The sequence below is a fragment of the Capricornis sumatraensis genome, chromosome 4 (genome assembly GCF_032405125.1).
Source record: "Capricornis sumatraensis isolate serow.1 chromosome 4, serow.2, whole genome shotgun sequence".
Lineage (NCBI taxonomy): Eukaryota > Metazoa > Chordata > Mammalia > Artiodactyla > Bovidae > Capricornis > Capricornis sumatraensis.
Genome location: NC_091072.1, coordinates 115995920 through 116016688, shown reverse-complemented (window position 1 = coordinate 116016688; position 20769 = coordinate 115995920). Strand labels below are relative to the sequence as shown.

Here is a 20769-nt window from a genome sequence, read left to right as displayed (position 1 = left end):
ATTTTACCCAAGCATCCATCTTGCTCTTGGTAATGTCTTATCTTTGCCAAGTGCCCATCCTGATAAAATACTATTTCTGTCAAACTGAACTCCTGATAAAAATCTTCCATCTATCCCCGCCCCCAATCTATGCTGATAAAACCTCATGCTTCATTTCTTATTTCCTCCCAAGGGATAGTTTGGATTTGTCAGGAAAGGGTGAAAAAAGGATGATAAGGGTTTTTCTTCTTCTTTTTAAAAATTTTGTCTCCATATATTAATAGACGCTCATGGCAATTGGAGTATAACTTTAAGTCCAACTGATAAGGAGGGCGTTGGAGGCTGTGAAGAAAGGAAAAGGAGAGAGAGAAAAGCAGAGCAGTCATTTATAGGCAAAGGGATGCTCAGGCAGGCTTTTGCTTGCTTTCTCTTGTTTTTAATTTACAATTGAGCCGAGGCTGGTAACATTGATTTAGGTGACGTGGCAGTTTACAGGAAGGGGATGCTGTTGAAAGAATCAACCGCATTCACAAAAATACTCGCTTCCTCTGGTCTTTGAAATGTGTAGAAATAGTCTCTTTTATTATTGAAGTATAATTGCGTTACAGTTTCTGCCGTACAATGAAGTGAATCAGCTGTATGGTTTATATCTAGCCCCTCCCTCTTGAGCCTCCCTTATCCCAACCACCTAGGTCATCAGAATGCCAGGCTGAACTCCCTGCACTAGAGAGCAGGTCCCACTAGCTGTTTTACAGATGGTTGTGTGTCTCTGTCAATCCCAGCCTCCCAATTCATCCCACCCTGCCCTTTGCCTATGTCTACTTTCTGTGTCTTTCATCTCTATTCCTGCCCTGGAAATAGGTTCATCTGTAGCATCTTTATAAATTCCACATACATGTATTAATATATAATATTTGCTCTTTTCTTTTTTTTTTTTTTCCTCTTTCTGGCTTACTTCACTCTGCATGACAGATTCTAGGTCCATCCGCAACTCTGCAAATGAGCCAGTTTTGTGCCTTTTTATGGCTGAGTAATATTCCATTGTGTATGTGTACCACACCTTCTTTATCCATTCATCTGTTGATGGACATTTGGCTTGCTTCCTTGTCCTGGCTATTGTAAGTAGTGCTGCAGTGATCATTGGGGTACAATGTGTCATTATGAATTAAATGTTTTTCTCAGGGTATATACCCAGAAGTAGGATTCCTGGGTCCTATGATAGTTCTAATTTTAGTTATTTAAGGAACTTCTGTGTTGTTCTCCATAGTAGCTACATCAATTTACATTCCCACTGACAGTGCAAGAGGGTTCCCTTTTCTCCACACCCTCTCCAGCATTTATTGTTTATAGATTTTTTGATGATGGCCGTTTTGACAAGTGTGGGGGTGATACTTCAATTGTGGTAACAGTTTTGATTTGCATTTCTGTAATAATTAGTGATGTTGAGCATCTTCTGTGCCTCTTGGTCATCTTTGTGTCTTCCTTGGAGAGATGGAGGAATATTCTCTGTGGCAACTACTGGTGCTGGTGGTGGGCTCCATAGCCATTTCAGACTTTAACCATGCACGTCAAGAGTCCTGCTTGTCTGGATAACTCTTTCTACTGATCTGCTTCCCAACTCCTTTTTTTCAGTATCTCATCAGGTCTAACTATATCATGAACACTGCAGGCCAAGTTGGGTTCTCCTGAGGCAGTGCTTTCTGCATGCGGTTTGCATGAAGAGCAGTGGCTATATCTCAAAGCCAGTTCAGTGTAGAGCAGATGAGGTGTGTCAGAGGGCCCAGAAGACGTGATGCAGGTCAAGCCAGTCCTCACTGACACAAGAGCTCCTGAAACACTAGAGGTGGGAGAGGGGGTTTTTCCCTGTGTTGATCCTCACTTACGTGCAGCCCAGAGAAAGAGCCTTTGCTCAGATAGGCATATGCCTCATTTCAGATGCCATGGCGGATAAGCACACTGATGACCGTCACTGATATAGAGTTTGAGGAATACTGTCTCAACTTCTAGCCACGTTTTGCACTCAGTTTTCCTTTTTCTTGCCTAGAGAATCCCATGGATGGAGAGGTTTGGTGGGCTACAGTCCACGGGTCACAAACAGTTGGACACGACTGAGGAACTTCACTTTCCTTTTTCACTCCCAGAACATTCATGAGAATGTGCTATCCTCCAAACACAGGAGAATATCCAAGTCCAGCTGTGCTGTTTGGTTGTCCCCTTCTTCCCTGGATGAGCGGAGCACCGTCCTTCAAGTCTGACACAGTCCAGTGAAAGATGCATGCATGCTAGAAGGCAGTCATTCTTTTGAGTCCTTTTTACAAGAGTCCTTGACTCTTTTCCCTAGATCTGAATTCCGCTCTGACACTTCACCCCTAAAATGAGATAACCTAGGAGCCCTGAGGGTAGGGGGACTTCGCTGGTGGCTCAGTGGTAAAGAATCCACCTGCTAATGCAAGAGACATGGGTTTGATCCCCAGGCAGGAAAGAACCCCTGGAGAAGGAAAGGACAACCCACTCAGTATTCTTGCCTGGAAAATCCCATGGACAGAAGAATCTGGCATGCTATAGTCCATGGAGTCACAAAAGAGTCACACGTGACTTAGCAACTAAACAACAACAGCAACAAAGAGCCCTGAGGAAGAGAAGGGAGCAGAATGGATGAGTGAGGGCTTTGCAGGTTTGTCTTGAGTCCTGACGCAGCTGCTGCCTGCCATTGAAATCTTCTATCCCTCCATAATCCAAACCAGACTTTCTTGTCAATACTCCCCACTAAAATTATTTTTCAGTGTTTTCTGATGAATAAAAATGGCCACTGAGAATGACAATGTGAGGCTTACACCAAGTATGAGTTCACATTTTTAGAAAAGAATAGTTTTCAGTATCCTTAGTGTGACAAATATAAAATTTAAAACCTCGATGAAGAGTTCATCCCATGTAGCTTTCTTGATGTGAACAAGATTTTAGTTACCAAAAAAAAAAAAAGTAAGCCTCATTAAGAATGGTTTACTATAAAATATGATTCTCTCCAACATATATGATTTGCTACTCTTGGAACATATTAGTGGGATTTTATAAGGGCTATGAATATTTCATATAAAATAGCACATTTATTGCTAAGGTTTAAAAAAAATAGATCAATGGAAAAATATGAAGTCGTTTATCTTGAGTGCTTCCAAAAAGGAAATTATAAGGAGGAATTCTAGAATATTTCTGATTATTCAATCAAAGGCCATGTTGGTTGGTAACTTGGGGTGGCATGTCCATTTCACACTTTGCAAAGGATAAAATCATTGTGCTCATTTTGCTTCTGGTTTTGAAGTCTCTCCTAATAAAGGGAACTTTTTCCAACTATCGCAAGTATATGAACTATGTCTCAAGGCACCATAGAACAGGAAACAGCCATTGAAGATCACCAGTAAAGCTTGGCATCTTTGAGGCTACGCAAGAAAAACATGATTGAAGTTAATGAACTAAATGGGGGCAGAGAGTGATCAAAGGTGATGGGAATGTGAATTTATTTTGCTCTCACACACTGGTTGATTCTTGAGACTGGAATAAAGACCACATTTTCTGGGATGCACCATGTTGTTATACTCCAATAGTTGTTTTCTAAACTACCTAAGTGGTCTAAGCCCATGTCATTCAATTATATAAAAAATAGAGCCCTAAATACATTATACTTTTTCTTGTTTGCTGACGATTTCAATGCTACCAACAAAGTCTTTCTGTTAATACTTAGATTCTTTGGACATCAAAGAGAAATAAGATTGGCCAGATTTAGAAGCGGAAAGATTCAGTTACACTTCTATAAGAACAGTGGTTCAAAAACCAACTGTCTCTGACTTTTAGAACTTAGGATGTTTGGGGGAAAAAAAAAAATTGAAGCTTTGAAATCATTGATCCTGAAGTTTCAAGGGGCAAACCACTGATACTGCTGCTTATTAGGATACCTTTAAGCACTTCTAGCCAAAACCCAACTAGGGAGACAGCAAATTGGTGCTAAAAATGTCTTCATTTTCTTGACTTAATGAAGCTCTTTAAGACAAGGTTCTGGAAAATAGTTTCATGAAGGAAAAATCTATTATGATGAGGTGAATCTAGGCCGCTTTTTCTAGCCTGCTGGTTGCAGTTCTTTTCTGCCTTTTTTTTTTTTTTCTCTCTTTTTAGTATATTTTATTTTTTTAATTAGAGGACAATTACTTTACAATATTGTGATGGTTTTTGCCATACATCAACATGATTTGGCATTAGTTATACGTATGTCCCCTCCCTATTGAACCCCCATCCTGCGTCCGTCCCCATCCCACCCCTCTAGGTTGTCAGAGAGCACTGGCTTTGGGTTCCTTGCATCATACAACAAACCCCCACTGGCTGTCTATTTTACATACGGTAATGTACATGTTTCAATGCTGTTCTCTCATATCATCCCACCCTCTCCTTCCCCCACTGTGTCCAAAATGTCTGTGTTTCCTTGGCTGCCCTTCAAGTAGGATCATCAATGCTATCTTTCTTAATTCCATATATATATACATTAATATGATATTTGTCTTGCTCTTTTTTACCTACTTCACAGTAACAGGCTCTCGGTTCATCCACCTCAGTAAAACTGACTCAAATGTGTTCCTCTTTGTAGCTAAGTAATATTCTATTGTATATATGTACCACAACTTCCTTATCAGTTCATCTCCCAGTAAACATCTAGGTTGCTTCCATGTCCTAGCTATTGTAAATAGTGCCGCAGTGAACATTGGGGTACAGGTGTCTTTGTCAGTTCTGGCTTCTCAGGGCATATGCCTAGTAATGGAGTGACTAGGTCATATAGTAGCTTTATTCCTAGTTTTTAAGAAATCTCCATACTGCTCTCCATAGGGACTGTATCAATTTACATTCCACCAGCAGTCTAAGAGTGTTCGCTTTTCTCCACACCCTCTCTAGCATTTATTGTCTATATACTTTTTGATGATAGCCATTCTGACTGGTGTGAGATGCTACCTCTTTGCAGTTTTTATTTGCATTTCTCTAATAATGAGCAATGTTGAGCATCTTTTCATGTGTTTATTAGCCATTTTCTTTGGAGAATGGCTTCTATGTCGTCTTTGGAGAAATGTCTGCTTAACTCTTCTGCCCACTTTTTGATTGGGTTGTTTGTTTTGCTGGTATTGAGCTGCATGAGCTTCTTGTATATTTTGGAGATGGGAAAACTGGTCAACTGTGTGTAAAAGAATGGAATTAGAACACCTCCTAACACCATACACAAAAATAAACTCAAAATGGATTAAAGACCTAAATATAAGACCACAAACTATAAAATTCTTAGAGGAAAACATAGGCGGAACACTCTGACATACACCACGGCAAGATCCTCGATGACCCACTTCTAGAATAATGGCAGTAAAAACAAAAATAAACAAATGGGACCTAATCAAACATAAAAGCTTTTGCACACAGAGGAAACTATAAGCAAGGTGGAAACTCAGCCCTCAGAATAAGATAAATTATTAGCAACTGAAACAATTGATAAAGAATTAATTAATCTCCAGAATATACAATCCGATTCTTTTTAGAAGTTGTGGGGTGCTCTTTTCTTACTGTTGTGTTTAATCTTTGCCAGATGACCTTCAGGGTCTTTGCTGGAACTCAAGTTTGCTTTGGTTGCTGAACATGACTTCCAGGAAATGACTTTGGAGAATCTTGGGGTAAAACATACCCTATTTATCCCATAACAAGTAAGCAGCCTTTTCATGTCATCACTCCCATTTTTCTTCTCTGGGTGAGCTGGATTCCACAATTCCAGAACTTGGGAAAGTGGCTCCACCCAGACCTGTGTCTTTCTCTGAAACTATCAACTACCAAGAATTAGTGACACCTGGACTTGTGGCATGTCAGTAGAATTAACTGTCACGTGGGGCTCCAGTGATTAAAATTTAACAACAGTTTTATCTGCCTGCACTGCGGGAGACCTGGGTTCCATCCCTGGGTTGGGAAGATCCCCTGGAGAAGGAAACAGCTACTCACTCCAGTATTCTGGCCCGGAGAATTCCATGGACTGTATATTCCATGGGGTCACAAAGAGTCGGACACAACTGAGTGACTTTCACTAAAACGTGCATCTTTCAAGGTTGCACTGAGATTTCTAAATTTTTCTAAAATGACTTTGGCCACAATATTTAATTTATTTTGCCATTTTAAAATGCCTTGAAGAAGGGTGTGAAGGTTTTGAGCTTCCCAGGTGGCCCTAGTGGTAAAGAACCCACCTGCCTATGCAGGAATACATAAGAGATGCAGATTCCATCCCTGGGATGGGAAGTACCCCTGGAGGAGGGCACAGCACCCCACTCCAGAATTCTTGCTTGGAGAATCTCATGGTCCGAGGAGCCTGGTGGGCTACAGTCCTTGGGGTTGCAAAGTCAGACGACTGAAGCGACTTAGCATGCACACATGTGAAGTTTCTATGTTGATTGAAAGAAGGGCATTGTGTTTTCTAAAATTACAAAATGCATCCTTAATGAGCAGAACCTTAGGTGGAAGGTGAGGAGTTGGAGAGTTCATTGGAATGAAGTGACCTATCGGTCTTAGAGATGGGTGTCTGGGTGAACCAGGGAAGCTGGAAGTTCTGGCTGCTGCAGTCATAGGGCCCTGCTTTAGGAAGAGCTCTCATCCTGGAAGGAAGGAGAATTGATAGCAGCAACCGCCCCAAGCTTGAGGAGCTAGAACACCGAGTAGCCTAGGGTATAATGGAAATTAAGTTTCCCTGGGTTACAGGACGGGAGTTTCTAAGAATATAGTAGAGACTCGAGCAAAGAAGCTGGGCCCTGGGTTAGAGCAGCACCAGAATAAAGTGCAGCAGTGCTGCTGAAGACCTCTGTGTATCTAAGCCAGTTTCTTAAATTTGCTTTAAGGAGCAAACAGTGGCAGCTGGGGCTTATGGTATCTCAGCCTGAGAACTGGGGGAAATTCCTAAGCCACGGTTTCTCAACCTCAGCTACAGAGGAGAACCAGGAGAGTGGTGCTTCTTAAAATTCTGATATCTAGACTTTAATCTCCATAGATTCTGAGCTAATTAATATGAGAGTTTTTGTTGTTGTTTCTCAAGGGATTGTAATGGTAGCCAAGATTGAGAACAACTGGCCTAAGGGACCAAAAGATGAAGCAGAAGAAACGACAAACTAGATTGTACTTGTTTGGAGAGGGGCAAATAGGAAACATTATGGTTGGGGCAAATAGAGAAATTGATCTGGAGCCGATGAACCTGAGTTCAAATTGCTCCCTTTGCTGTTCGTTCCTGGGATAAAATTGAACAAGTTAAATCATGAGCCTGTTTCTTCTTTTTCCCATTTGTCTAACACAGTGAGAGCACCCACTTCATTTAAAATGTTGTATGAATTAAAATGAAATGGCACAGCCTCTAAGCACTGGACATGTGCTCAATAGGAACTGACCAAGTGTTTGATTGATGACATTGAAGCAGATGGAGTGACTTCTGTACATTTTTCAAATTGCAAAATGTGATGGGAATAGAGTTCTCATTAAGAACATGATCCCTGGCACCTGTGAGTAAGGCTGGCTGGAACAGACAGAGATTGGAAATGGGGAGACAAACTGAGGAGACCAATGTGCTAGAACAATGGCCCACAAGCTAGGGCTCGCAGGCCAAATCTGGCCCAGCACTTGTTGTTTTAAATAAAGTTTTGTTGGAACACAGCCATACTCATTAGGAATGAGTTGGGAATTTCTGTGTCTGCTTTTGTGCTGCCATGCCAGTTGAGTCCTTGCATTCGAGACTGCATGGCCTGCAAAGTAAAACATATTTAGTCTCTGGGCATTTATAGAAAAAGTTTGACCCCTGTTTTAGGATACCATTAAAAGGCTGGATTTGATGGAATGTTTGAAATAGAATGAGAAACAAGTGCTTCAAACATCAGGAAGGGAAAATTGGCAGGCCCTGGCAACAGATTGTACGTAGGGGGATTTTGCTGTATAAAGGTTAGGGACGCAGTGTCTTCATCATGGGTAGGATGATGTAATTGGCGGGGCAGTGGGCGGGGACAGCCTTCATGAAATCTGAGCATGAGTGCAGGGACTCTAGTGTCCTTGCCTAGAAAGATCTAGGGGTGTCACCTCTGGAAGGGGCTGATGTGAGCCCCCAACATGGATGGCCTCAGGGCTGAGGGGCCCTGCCTCCATTAACGAGCCCCAAGTTCTATCCATTTTCAATGATGGATGTCACAGTGTGAAATGCCAGCACTCCAGAGAGATTTCAGCACACACAAATTGATTCAGATCATCACTTAAGACGTTCTGGATGCCAAGTCCCTAATCTCTGTCACCGCACTGCACGGAGGTTGATTTTCAATTTACCTTTTTTGTTCTGAATCTTAGATGTGTTGATTCTTAATTCAGAACATTCATCTCAAGTGGATTCCGAGATTCAAATTCAGTGATAAATTCATGTTTTTTAAGAAGTTTGGGAGGGAGGAGGAAGATGTTGTCAACTGAGATTTCAAATGATGTCTTGTTTGACATTTTAAAAGTGGGCTGAACTGTAGAGCAAAACATATAGGCATCATGTGATAAAGATGCTCTCTGTGTACAAATTAAGTGTAGATCAAAAAAAAAAGAAACCTGGAAGGAAAGGTAACAGAAAAGCAAAGGCCAAAGGGGCTCAGAAATGAAGGATCCTCTTCACCATGTCTTTGTGTCCTGCCTCCAGATTTGGTGGGGTGGGTGGAAAGGGGAAACTTGAGTGTCTACTCTGAATACGCCTGATGCTGGGTAGTATGCTTATCACACACACACACACCTGTCCCCCATTCTACATATGGGGACAGGGAATCACAAAAGGTAAGTACTTTGCCCGAAGGGAAACCCACTCCAGTACTCTTGCCTGGCAAAATCCCATGGACAGAGGTGCTGGGTGGACTGCAGTCCATGGCGTCAAACAGAGTTAAATATGACTGACTAACACACAGTTATAAACAGATGGCAGTACCATAATTCAGACTCAGCATTTTCTTATTCCAAATCCATACTCTTAGGAATAGATGTGATTTGTTTGCTTTTCTTGGCTATCTCTCCCCACTTCCCCCAGTAATTCAGATTATAATGAGGTCACTTTGTAAGTACAGTTGATCCTTGAATGACACAGGTTGGAACTGCACTGACCCTCAACGTGCAGATTTTTTTCAACGAATATGTATCTTGGTTGGTTGAATCTGCAGGTGTGGAACCACAGGCACCAGTGGACCTATCTTGGTGACTAGTGTTTAGACTGCTTGGTTGAATTCAGGTGATGAGTTGCACATGGGGCAGGCTATGTACTCAGCATGTGTATTGGGCTGGAATTTTATCCAAGCTGGATTGGAGGGGAAAGCTTCACCACTGCCAGCATGACAAATAGCTGCTGTGGGTACAGTAGTTTCCATAGGCCAAAAAGTCCCATGTGATGGGAGAGACCAGGGCCCAGAAGGCATCACACAGATGTTCAAAGCACTTCTAAGAGAGCAGAGCTTGCCCTGTCCTAACTCTCTCCTCACCCCACCTCCAGAGGGTTAGGAGGTGCAGGAGCCAGAGAGGAGAGTAGTCCAGGAACAAGAGCCAGAGTCAGGCTGAATGAAACTGGAATGAGCTGCGGATGTGGCAGGCAGTGGGCCCCACTGTCTTGGTTTCCGCCCACGCAGCACTGGATGGGTCGCCCGGGTTAGAGACGGAGGGTCCATCTGTACTTGAGCTCCTGGGAAGTTAAAGCCGAGAAGGGCATTGGAGCACATCTCCGGGACACTCCCTGTCAGAATGAAAACCAGCTGAGGAAGATGAAGGGCCCTGCTCAAGGTGACGCACTGTTCAGACAACACACAAACCAGCAATTCCAATTCTTTTTTTTTTTTTAATTGAAGGATAATTGCTTTCCAGAATTTGGTTTTCTGTCAAATCTCAACGTGAGTCAGCCATAGGTATACATATATCCCCTCCCTTTTGAATCTCCCTCCCATCTCCCTCCCTGCTGTTTACCAACCCCTTCTTAGGTGCCAGGCACTGGGCACAGTCAAGCATGTTGCTTTCTCCAACATCAGCTCCCCCCTCTTTGAGGCCTGGATTTTATTACTTTATTATTTTTATGTGACTTCATCAATGACAAATTTATGGAGTTTTATGGTAGAGAAAACACCTGCAAGTCTTTGAGAGCTATGTTTGGTCAAAACCAGCTGGGATTTAAAGCAGGAAATGGACACAGGTTATTGAAAGCATTTTCCCCCTCACTACCCTGGATTTAGAATTGCTTCAGGATTACATAATTGTGTCTTTACGAGCACATAGTCAAAGAATTAGAAATAACGCAAAATGCGGAGCTTTGGGGAAAGGAGCTAGAGGAAGTGACCGGGTCCCTATGGGAACCCTATTTGCTTTTCTCTTTTGCCTCTGGATGAAACTTGACTTGCCTAAGGCTGAAGGGAAGAAGGTGCAGGGATGCCACATAGCAAAGTAAGTGAAAGTTTGCTGACCACTTGCTCCCAAGGACCACTCAGAGAACAGCCTGTATTCAGTAGGTGGAGAGCCCTCAGCACCCTAATTGACATCATCAACTCATTTTGGCCATAACATCACCTGCAGCCCTTGGACAGGGGTTGCAGCAACTAATTGACACCAAATGCCTTCCAACGAGAGGCCAAATGGTTGGTATTTCAGTGTCTTACACTTCCTAGCACCCTTGCAGGGTGAGCGTTTCCACTCTCAGAATGGAAAACCAAAGTTCAGAGCTTTTAATCCCTCTAAAGAACAAATTTATTAGAGTTTCCATTTGTTAAATTTTTTTCTGGAGCTTCTGGGGTCCTAGTGGGCTTCCAGAGCCTCCTGAGTTCCTCCCCAAATATGCCAAGGTGCTTTCAGAAAAAAGAAGACCCCTGAGACACCAGAACAACTATACCTCCAATTCAGGGCCTAAATGCAGGAGCTCGGCCACGTGCAGTCACAGAGACCTTGTTTCCTGTCACCACGAGGGGAACACGGCTTAAGCTTTTAGAGGATCAGTTCCCTCATCTGTAATGGAGACACCAATTGCCACCTGCTTGTGCTGTGGTAACCCAAGACATTACCAGTGTCAACTACCCAGCCCCACACAGAGCCATAGCAGGTATAAAGCCTAACTGTCCTGCCCACTGATGGAAGCTTGGTGGTCATCTTCCTCACCCCTGCTGGAAGGGTCGATGTTGGCTGAGAAAACACAATTGCTGTTGCTACCTTTTCTTCTTCGTTTTCAGTGAAACTAATTTGGTTTTACCAAGCAAGGAGACAGGTTTCAACAGCCTGGGTCGAGCTTGTAATCAGAGAGCTTGGTAACAATGCAGTCCTAATCAACCTGTGATTTCATGTCCCCACACACACTGCCTCGGCCTTTGATCTGCAGTCCCGAGCAGTGGAATTCAGCAAGTCATATTTGCTGTGTGGATAGCAGAGGACTCGGAGCTCAGGTGTTTTACCCTGAGGTGATTAAGAGGGAAAAAAGGAGTTGTGTTTGTGCAAACCCACAGACACATCAAAAGGCCCTGGGCACAGGCCGGCTCGGCAAGGCAACACAGGTGAAACTCACAGGGTGTGATTCATCACAGTCTTTGATCCTCGAGTTTTGTGAGTCACACAGCCTCCCTGGGACAGTCTGCAAGCTCAGTGGGGTCTGAGTAGGAAGAAGAAAAACTCCAAGTGGGTTTTTTTTTTTTTAGCAGGCGGCTGAGAGAGTAATTTTCTAGAGACGTGATTTTTGCTTGGTTGTCTCTGAGGCAGCTGTGTTGTAGCTGGATTCTGGGATTTCTGCAGCATGGGACAGTTTGGGGTGTGTCTTGTGTCCCTGCGGCTCCTCAACAGTAAGATTGCATTGAGCACCTACTGTATACAAGGGGTTATGCTAAGTATCCTTAGAGATGGGACTTTTGTATTAATTTTTAAATCCATGGCTCTTTATGTGGCCTTTTATGAAATCGCATTTAAGTGGAGAGTGCACAGGCTCTGAGACAAGAGTAACCTGGGTACAAATTCTGATTCCCCTGTGTTCCGTTTGTGTGACTTTGAGAGATGTCATTGCCCTCTCTGTGTATGGTTTCTGACAGTGTATAGACTGTTTCTGGCGTTCAGTTACATGATTATGCTCCTGCTTCCTTCTTCCATTTTGCACTTAACTACTTCACTCTTGCCATGGACAGATGCATCCACCATGCCAGCATTTATCAGATATAATGTTACCACAAAGATAAGTAAGACCCGGTTTTTATCCTTATTAAGTTCTCAGTCTTCAAAGGAGACATTTAGTAAAACAATTTACCAAATCCAGTATGATAGGTACATATTTGTCTTAGTGCTGTGTTGAAATATGCTGATAGATATTTTATCTGAAAATTGAAGAAGGCTTCCCTTGAGAGGTGATGCTTCTGAAACTGGGTTTTGAAGGATGAATAGGAGTTTACATAGGAAGAACTAAATAAACTTAGTTAGTATTTCTCCTTTTTATTTCTTCTCTTCCTTTTGCTCTTCTCCACTTCCTCCTACCCACCCCCATTCTTCTCCTTCCCTCCTACCGCCTCCTCCTTCATATTCATATTTTATTGCTAACAAGAATATCCACCTGGAAATGTGCCCAGTAGGGAAAAGAAGACAGTGGATTTAATTAGGAAAATTACAATTGTCTTCTCTAAACAGCCTGTTAGTTTTTCTTTTTTTAATTGAAGTATAGTTGATTTACAATATTGTGTTTCTGCTGTACAACAAAGTGAGTCAGTTATACATATATACATATTCTTTTTCATATTCTTTTCCATTATGTTTTATTACAGAATTTTGTATATAGCTCCCCGTGTCATACAGTAAGACCTTGTTTATTTTATATATTGTAGTTTGAATGTTCCAATCCCAAACTCCTAATTTACTCTCCATATCCCTTTACATAACCAAAGTTTGTTTTCTAAGTCTCTTGAATCTCTGTGTGTTTCATAAATAAGTTCGTTTGTATCATATTTTAGATTTCACATATAGTAGATATCATATGATATTTGCCTTTGACTTAGTATGATAATATCTAGGTCCGTCCATGTTGCTGCAAATGGCATTATTTCTTTCTTTCCATGGCTGAGTAATGTTCCCACGTGTATATACCACAGCTTTATCCTGTCAATGGACTCCTAGGTCTTGGCGATTGTAAATAGTTAAGCAGCATGTTAGTTTTTTACCCCCGTGGCAAGTCATTCTGCTTTCAACTCTGTTCCCAGTTCACTCTGGATGCATACATTTATAACTCACTTTCCACCTGCTTTCCCTTCTCGGTGGGACTGTGAAGGGAATCTGGATGTCCTGGGTACGTGGAGGGGCTCACATCGTTTTCCTCGACCTTAACTGTTCCCGTCTCTCCGCGCCCACAGATGGGAAGCCGGTGTCTCTGTCCCCGCTGGAGGCCCAGCCACACAGCCCCCGGTACACTGCGTCCAGCCAGCGGGAGCGCGAGAGCCTGGAGGTGCGAGTGCGCGAGGTGGAGGAGGAGAACCGTGCCCTCCGCCGGCAGCTCAGCTTGGCCCAGGGCCGCAGCCCATCCCACCGGCGTGGCAACCACTCTAAGACCTACTCCATGGAGGAGGGCACCGGTGACAGTGAGAATCTTCGCGCCGGCATCGTGGCGGGCAACAGCTCCGAGTGCGGGCAGCAGCCAGTCGTGGAGAAGTGCGAGGTAAAGAGCCCTGCGAACCTTCCAAGGACCCAGCCCCTCATTGCCCACCCTGGCCGATGCCTCCTGGAAGCATGGCCAGGGGCCTGGAAAGAGCTGGCATGCTTGACTCAGGCCTGGGTGTGAATCTGGCCAGGTTACTCACTTTGCCAGGCAGATTGTTTAAGCCTCAGCCTCAGTTTTCCTCATCTGAAAAATGGGGATAAGAAAGCCTGCACCACAGAAGTATTAAGAGCAGCCATTTGATGGAAACTGCTGCTTGTTTCTTTGTGGCTTGTTTCGGCATGCTGAGAATTTCTAGCTGTCATCCTGGGGGCCCTGTTTCTTAGCCTCCAGTGGCAGTGGCGTCCCTGGCCTGTGGCCCAGCTGGGCAGTTCCCCTGGACCTCATTCTCACTTTACACCCAGCTTCTGTAATTCAGAACCAGAGACTTGCTCATCTAAGCAGTTTTTTGAACTTTGATAGCTTTCCTTCATTTTCCCCCTTTTGGGATATGCTGGCTTTCTTAGCAGCTCTTCGGTCATTTGAAAACCTTACCCACTGCCTCTCCTTGCTGCCCCTCAGCCCCCTCCTTCATACATCTGTGCTTTTGTGTGCTCTGAATGTGCACCAGGACAGACACACACACTCATTTGATGCTTCTTCCAGTCCTAGTGGAGGGAAATTAGAGTATCTCTGTTAAGTGTTAGTCACCCAGTCGTGGCTGACTCTTTGAGACCCCCTGCTGTCCATGGGATTCTCCAGCCAAGAATACTGGAGTGGGTTGCCATGCCCTTCTCCAGGGGATCTTCCCAACCCAGGGATCAAACCCAGGTCTCCTGCATTGCAGGCAGATTCTTTACCATCTGAGCCACCAGAGAAGCCCCTCCTTGTTAAGAGCAAGACCTTTTGAGATAAAGAAGCCTGAGTTCACTTCCCAGCTCTGTTGGCTTTTGCTGTGAGTGCTTCAACAAGTTACCTAACCTCTCTGAACTTCAGATGTGCCTCCTCAGTAAACTTTAGAAAATAACACCTGTTTCATGCACTATTGTGAAAAGGAAGTGGGATGGCCAGAGAAAGCCACAAATACTGTCTGGTACAGACTGTGTTTTCAATTGTGGGTCATTTTTGTTGTTTTCAGTTAGATACAGACAGATATTACCTGGTGTTTGTTTATTCCGTTTCCTGACCGCATTCTCATAATGTTTAGACTTCGAACTCCTGAAGAGAAAAGAATTTTCAAACTATCAGATGCTGTTCATGTGACGAGGGTTTTTAGTGATGTCACTGAGACTGAGTAGCATGTCATAAGCAGACACAGGGCTTAGTTGTGAAGTGATGTAGAGTCAGGTCTGTGCAAGGTCAGGGAGGGGATTCTAGACTACAGTGGTCAGGGAGAGCCCCTGAGGACTAGGAGATTTCTTGGGGATTCTCCACGCTGGTTGAAGTGTGAGCTGGTAGAGAGATGGAGAAAGGTAGATGGAGGATGTCCTATGAGGACTGCGTGTGGGGGTAGGAAAAATGTGAAACAAGACTCTGTCAAGCAAGAGAGGATTTAGGGCATGGTGAGATGGCTGATCAGGTGAGCCCAGAGAACCCAGGCAGGGAAGTGGCTGCGGTATCATCATTCATCCAACAAGTATTCGTTGAGTCTCTGTTGTGGATTTCACAGTTTTGTATGCTAAGAAATAGCAGTGATGGGAAAAGAGACAAAATTCCCTTTCTTCTGGCTCTTACCTTCTGAGGTGGGAAGTCAGGAAGAGATGATGGACGAAAAGAGAAATTCCGTTTGTTCCCAAACTCAGGTTTGTCTGCTCGCCATTCAAAAGTCAATAATTTGATAGGCAAATATTGATAGAAAGGAACGATGCTTTAATCCTAAATCTGGCAGTCTGGGGAGAAGACGGACTTGGGATCCGAGACCGACTCTGAAGATTGTGCTCTGCCATGATACTTTTTTTCCGTAATGAATTTCATTTTTGTTTCACTTTGAAAAAACATTTGTTCGTTTATGTGTTTACTTTTGGCTATGCTGGGTCTTCATTGCTGTGTGCGGGTCTTCTCTAGTTGTGACCAGCGAGGACTACTTCTCCAGTTTACACGGGCTTCTCATTGTGGCGGCTTCTCTTGTGGTGGAGCATGGGCTTTAAGTGAGGGGTCAGCAGCAGTGCTCACGGGCTTAGTTGCCCCACAGCACGTGGAATCTTCCTGGACCAGGGATTGAGCGCATGTCCCCTGTATTGGCAAATCGACTCTTTACCAGTCGACCACCAGGGAAGTCCTACAGGTTTGAAAGGGGAAAGGGGAGAAGGGGAGGATCTCATTGAGTCATCGAGGCAGGAAGTTGGGTTCTGCACCCTTCTCCATCGTGTGACTGACTCCTCCAAGTATTATCTTGCCTGCATGGTCCACTTGGCAGGTTGCTTGGGGGCGCTGTTGGGGAGTAGAGAGCCAGCTAGTCATTTGTTAACTGCATAATTCTTCATCCTTCCTTCTACCTAGGAAAAGAACCAATGGCTTAGGCAAGGCATGGTATGCATTCAGGAGAGCATAAGACAGGAATTATGTTAAATTGCCTAGTGATCTGCCTCCTATAATTAGGTACTGACTGTATGCCAGGCCCAGTCTCATTTAATCGTCCACAGCCATTGCCAGTGGCCTCTGTTATGGAAGATCTCTGTTTTACATCTTTGAAAATGAGCACTTAGCAACTTTAACAGTTAAACGCTCATGATCTAGGCTGGTCTGGGGTGGGCCCTAACTTGGGAATGGTCTTTCCCTGCCTGAGTAAAGGCTGGTTTGATTTCTTTCAGGTTCTCTACTCTCTGGTTATGGTCATGACATCAGTTTAGAATGTGGGCTGGCCCGGGGGAGGAAATGCTTTTCCTCGAGTGTGTATACATTATTATGACTCAGACTGACTTAAACCACTGGGTAAGATTAAGGAGGTGAAAAATAGAAAAGGAAGAGGAAAAAAAGAAATGGGAGGGTGCAAGTGTAACAGAGGGCGAAAACAGAGGATTCCTCTTCCTGCTGTTGCCTGTGTGGCCAGTGGCTTCCTTCTCCTGCTCAGCTTTCTGAGATACACACATCCCATTTCTAAAGAGGGCTTCTGCCCCAAGTGTCCCACAAAATAGTGTGAGCAAAAGACCACTGGCTTTTATTCCTGCCCTGTAGATAGTTTCATCTGTATCATTTCTCTAGATTCCACATACATGTGTTGATATATAATATTTGTTTTTCTCTTCCTGACTTCACTCTGTATGACAGACTCTAGGTCCATCCACCTCTCTACAGATGACCCAATTTCATCCCTTTATATGGCTGAGTACTATTTCAGTAATGTATCTATGTACCACGTCTTCTTTATCGATTCATCTGTCAGTGGACATTCAGGTTGCTTTCATATCCTGCTATAAACAGTGCTATGATGAACATTGGGGTACACATGTTTTTAATGGATGGGAGGAAGATCCAAGAGGGAGGAGTTATATGTATACATGTAACTGGTTCACTTTGTCATACAGCAGAAACCAACACAACGTTGTAAAACAGTTATACCTCCATTTTTTTTTTAAAGACTTTCAAAGTGGGAGACAGGAGCCCAAATCTGGCTCCCTTCCTACCTTGATGGTGGTGAGGCTCTGAGCACTTTACATCACTCTTCTGCGTGTGGATTTCTTTGTATGTTATGAATTAAAATCAAGTTCTTGCCTCAAACTGTTTCAGTGGTAACAACGTATACTAGAACTTTAGGCAAATGGTAGCATCATTAGTTGTGTTAGTAGTTGGCTTCACTGTGATTTATCAAACAATTCCAAGTAACAGCTACTTTGCACCATTTTTCTGTTTACATGTAAGAAGTCTGGAGGCTGCCGGTGTAGGGATGTTCATATCTGGAAGGGAGCCTTTCTTTATCTCGTCACCCAGCTGGCATGACTGGCATTCTCAAGGTCATTGCATGGTAGAGCTTCAGCTCTGTCAGTCACATTCCATCTAGCAGGAAGGGGGAGAGTATCAGCTTGCTTTAGAAACATGTCTTAGAAATTTCACAGTCAGTCCCTTTAAGATCACACTGGCAGAACTTCATTTAGCTGGTACCTTTAGCTGCCACCTGGCTGCAAGGGAGCCTAGAAAACAGATTTTTCTTCAAAGAAGTCGTATTCTCTGCTAACATTTTGGAATTTGGCTACTAGAAAGTGAAAGTGTTAGTCACTCGGTTATGTCCAACTCTGCATGATCCCATGGACTGTAGTCTGCCAGGCTCCTCTGTCCATGGAATTCTCCAGACAAGAATACTGGAGTGGGTAGCCATTTCCTTGTCCAGAGGATCTTCCAGACCCAGGTAACAAATCCAGGTCGCCTGCATTGCAGGCAGACTCTTTACTGTCTGCGCCAGTAGCCACTGGGGAGGCCCTTGGCTACTAGAGAACCGATATTATGGTTACAGTGAATATTCTCTGTCAAATGAGTAGTTACTGAACTGGGTTGTACATTAGAATTACATACCCAAACATGCATATTCATGGAACCCATCCATCCTACTGATTGAGAACCTCTGAGAACAGGGCTCAAAATTTAGGTATTAAAATTTTGTATCCACGTGATTCTGAGATATCTAGTAGAAACTGTTTGGAAACTACTGCTTTAAAGAACAACTAGAATAAATTATGGGGTTCACTTTATGCTCTTTGAGAGATAAAGATCTTGGGCTTGTTGCTACCATAACTTATCTTTTAGTCTTTTGCACCTGAGAATTAGGTTTTGTACATTTATTTATTGAGCACACCCCATGGCATGTGGGACCTTGGTTCCTTGACCAGGGATTGAACCCATCCCTGCTCAGAGTCTTAACCACTGGAGTGCCAGAGAAATCCTTGTTTGTTTATTATACGTTTTGTGCGTCTTGATAATGTTACTTCTTAGTTATTTTTATGGTGGAATTCACCTATGATGAACCCTGGATTCTGTTCAGAGTTTCCATAGATGAATTAGCAAGTTCTGGCCTGCTGGCATCTTATTTCAATGTTGTCTCCTCCAGGGGCACACGTTCCCTGAGATGCTGGCTTTAGACCTATTAGCAATATGCTTCTTCTGTTTCCATCACTTGGCATCTTTAAAGATTTTAGGGAAAATTCCATAGAGCCAAACAAGAAATGTCAGTCAGTGGAGTCAAAATAGAATCCTCCTCCTTCGGCAGCGCTTATGGTTACAAGTGCTCAAGCTGGTCCTGACACTCTGTCAGCGTGCAGGGCCTCGTAACTAGGGACGTTGTCATCATCTCTGGTGGCGCTGGAACTTCTCTGGGCTATGACAAGTATTTCTGGAAACCCTTCTGTAATGACGCCTGGGCTGTCAGCTGAGATTGCTGGTGATAGACACCGGGGCCTTGTGCCCTCTTATGGTTCCCTAATGATGTCCCCTTCAAGTCGCTGCTGCCCGTTTTCTTCCTGCATATTTCTGTTGTCAGGGCAATTCTGCTTCCACGAGGGACTGGTTTCTCTGTGCTTCTGGACTTGGAACAGAATGATCCTCTTTGATCTCCGCTTCTGCCTCTGTTTGTACAGATATGTGCATTTTTCTTGCATTTCTGGTTCTGGTCCATTCTGGGAGTCAGCCATGGTTCAGCACAAAAACTGTAAACTGGAGTCAGAATGTCTACCCAGAAATCTTTACTTTGCCACTCACTAGCCATGTGACCTGGGGCAGTTCAGTTACTCTCTTGGGATCTATTTTATTATGAAATGAGAATAATAATGTGTTCTTCCCTGTGCATTTGTGATGATGAAACGAGATAGCAGGTGGGAAAGTAACCCTGGATGGGTGTCACGTATGCTTATTATGAATCTTCCAGTTCCCAATTGCTGCCTAAGAGATCACCTAAAACATAAATGGCTTAAAAACAACACCAGTCATTTTGTTAGCTCTCATGGTGTCTGTGGGTGAGGGATTTGAGAAGGGTGTAGCTGAGTGATTCTGGTGGGTAGAAGGGCTCGTGCATTTAGTTGGTGGCTGGAGCAGGAATGGCGAGGGCTGGAGCTGTGGGCACTGGCCTGGTGTCTTTCTTTGCTGTTATAGGTTTGGGACCTTCCATGTGGTCTCTCCGTGGCTGGTTTGGGCGTCCTCACAACATGGCAGCTCCAGGATGGCCAGCTACTTCCATGGCAGCTGATGGCTTTTAAGTACAAGTATTCCAGTGAGCAAGGCAGAACAGAAACACTTTAATGACCTGGTCTCAAAAGTCACAGTGTCACTTTCGTCCATAATATAGTCTGTTGGTTGAAACAGTTACCAAATCTAACCCACTTTGAAGGGAGAAGGGCATACACCCCATCTCTGAATGGAAGGAATGTCGAAGAACTGAAGCAGCAACAGTTGATATTATTATTATGGAAAGTCAGGTGAATGGTAATGGCTGATGTCACACCACCCCTTGAGGAAGTATCTCTTTCCTTCTATCCCATGCTTTGGACTGTATTCAAGACTGTAATAGCAATGTGATAATAACAAAAGTGAACACGTATTGAGTCCTGCAAATGTAGGAAACAGCATGCTAAAACTTACATGAAATATCTCATTTAATCTGCATAACATACGCTCTTCTTTTTATAGAGTAGAAAGCTACCACTGAGTAAAGTTAAATAATTATGGCAATGTCATACTGCCAGGAAGAGGTGGAGCTCACATTTAAACCTAGGCAGTTTGCTTCCTAGAGCCTATGCTTTGAACCACTGTACTGAGCACTGTGAATTAGAGCTGCTGGGACCTGTGCTCCATCAGCTCAGAGCTACAGTCCTTATTCTCTGCCTGGCAGGTGCCTCATCTCAGAAGGCTTCTGGGTGACAGGCATGAAAGATGTGGGGGTCACCTTTCAGCTTGGGGGCTGTCACAGCCCTATGGGGGTACTCATTCCTCTGTGGTCTAAGCAAAGACCTGACTGTTCTTTAAAAAGAAGTTGGGTTGTTTCGCGGTGCCTGCCAGATTGTGATTGCATTTGTCAGCTCAGCAGGAGTTGAGCGGTTTGCTTTAGGTTTTATGTTTATAAACCTTGACACCTCTTACCTGCATTTTCTGGGTCCCTAACAAACCCAATGGAATTTTGATCTTTTTGTTTT

The 20769-nt window shown here is 43.7% G+C and overlaps 1 protein-coding gene across 3 annotated transcripts in view; it reads left to right on the top strand.

Moving 5' to 3' along the window:
- Positions 1-20769, top strand: part of LARGE1 (LARGE xylosyl- and glucuronyltransferase 1) — a 447934-nt gene that overhangs the window by 103398 nt on the left and 323767 nt on the right. For all 3 annotated transcript variants that reach the window (XM_068970493.1, XM_068970492.1, XM_068970491.1), the window contains exon 2: positions 13377-13678. In XM_068970493.1, the coding sequence (XP_068826594.1) occupies positions 13377-13678 (302 nt within the window). The remainder of the gene's footprint in view (positions 1-13376; positions 13679-20769) is intronic.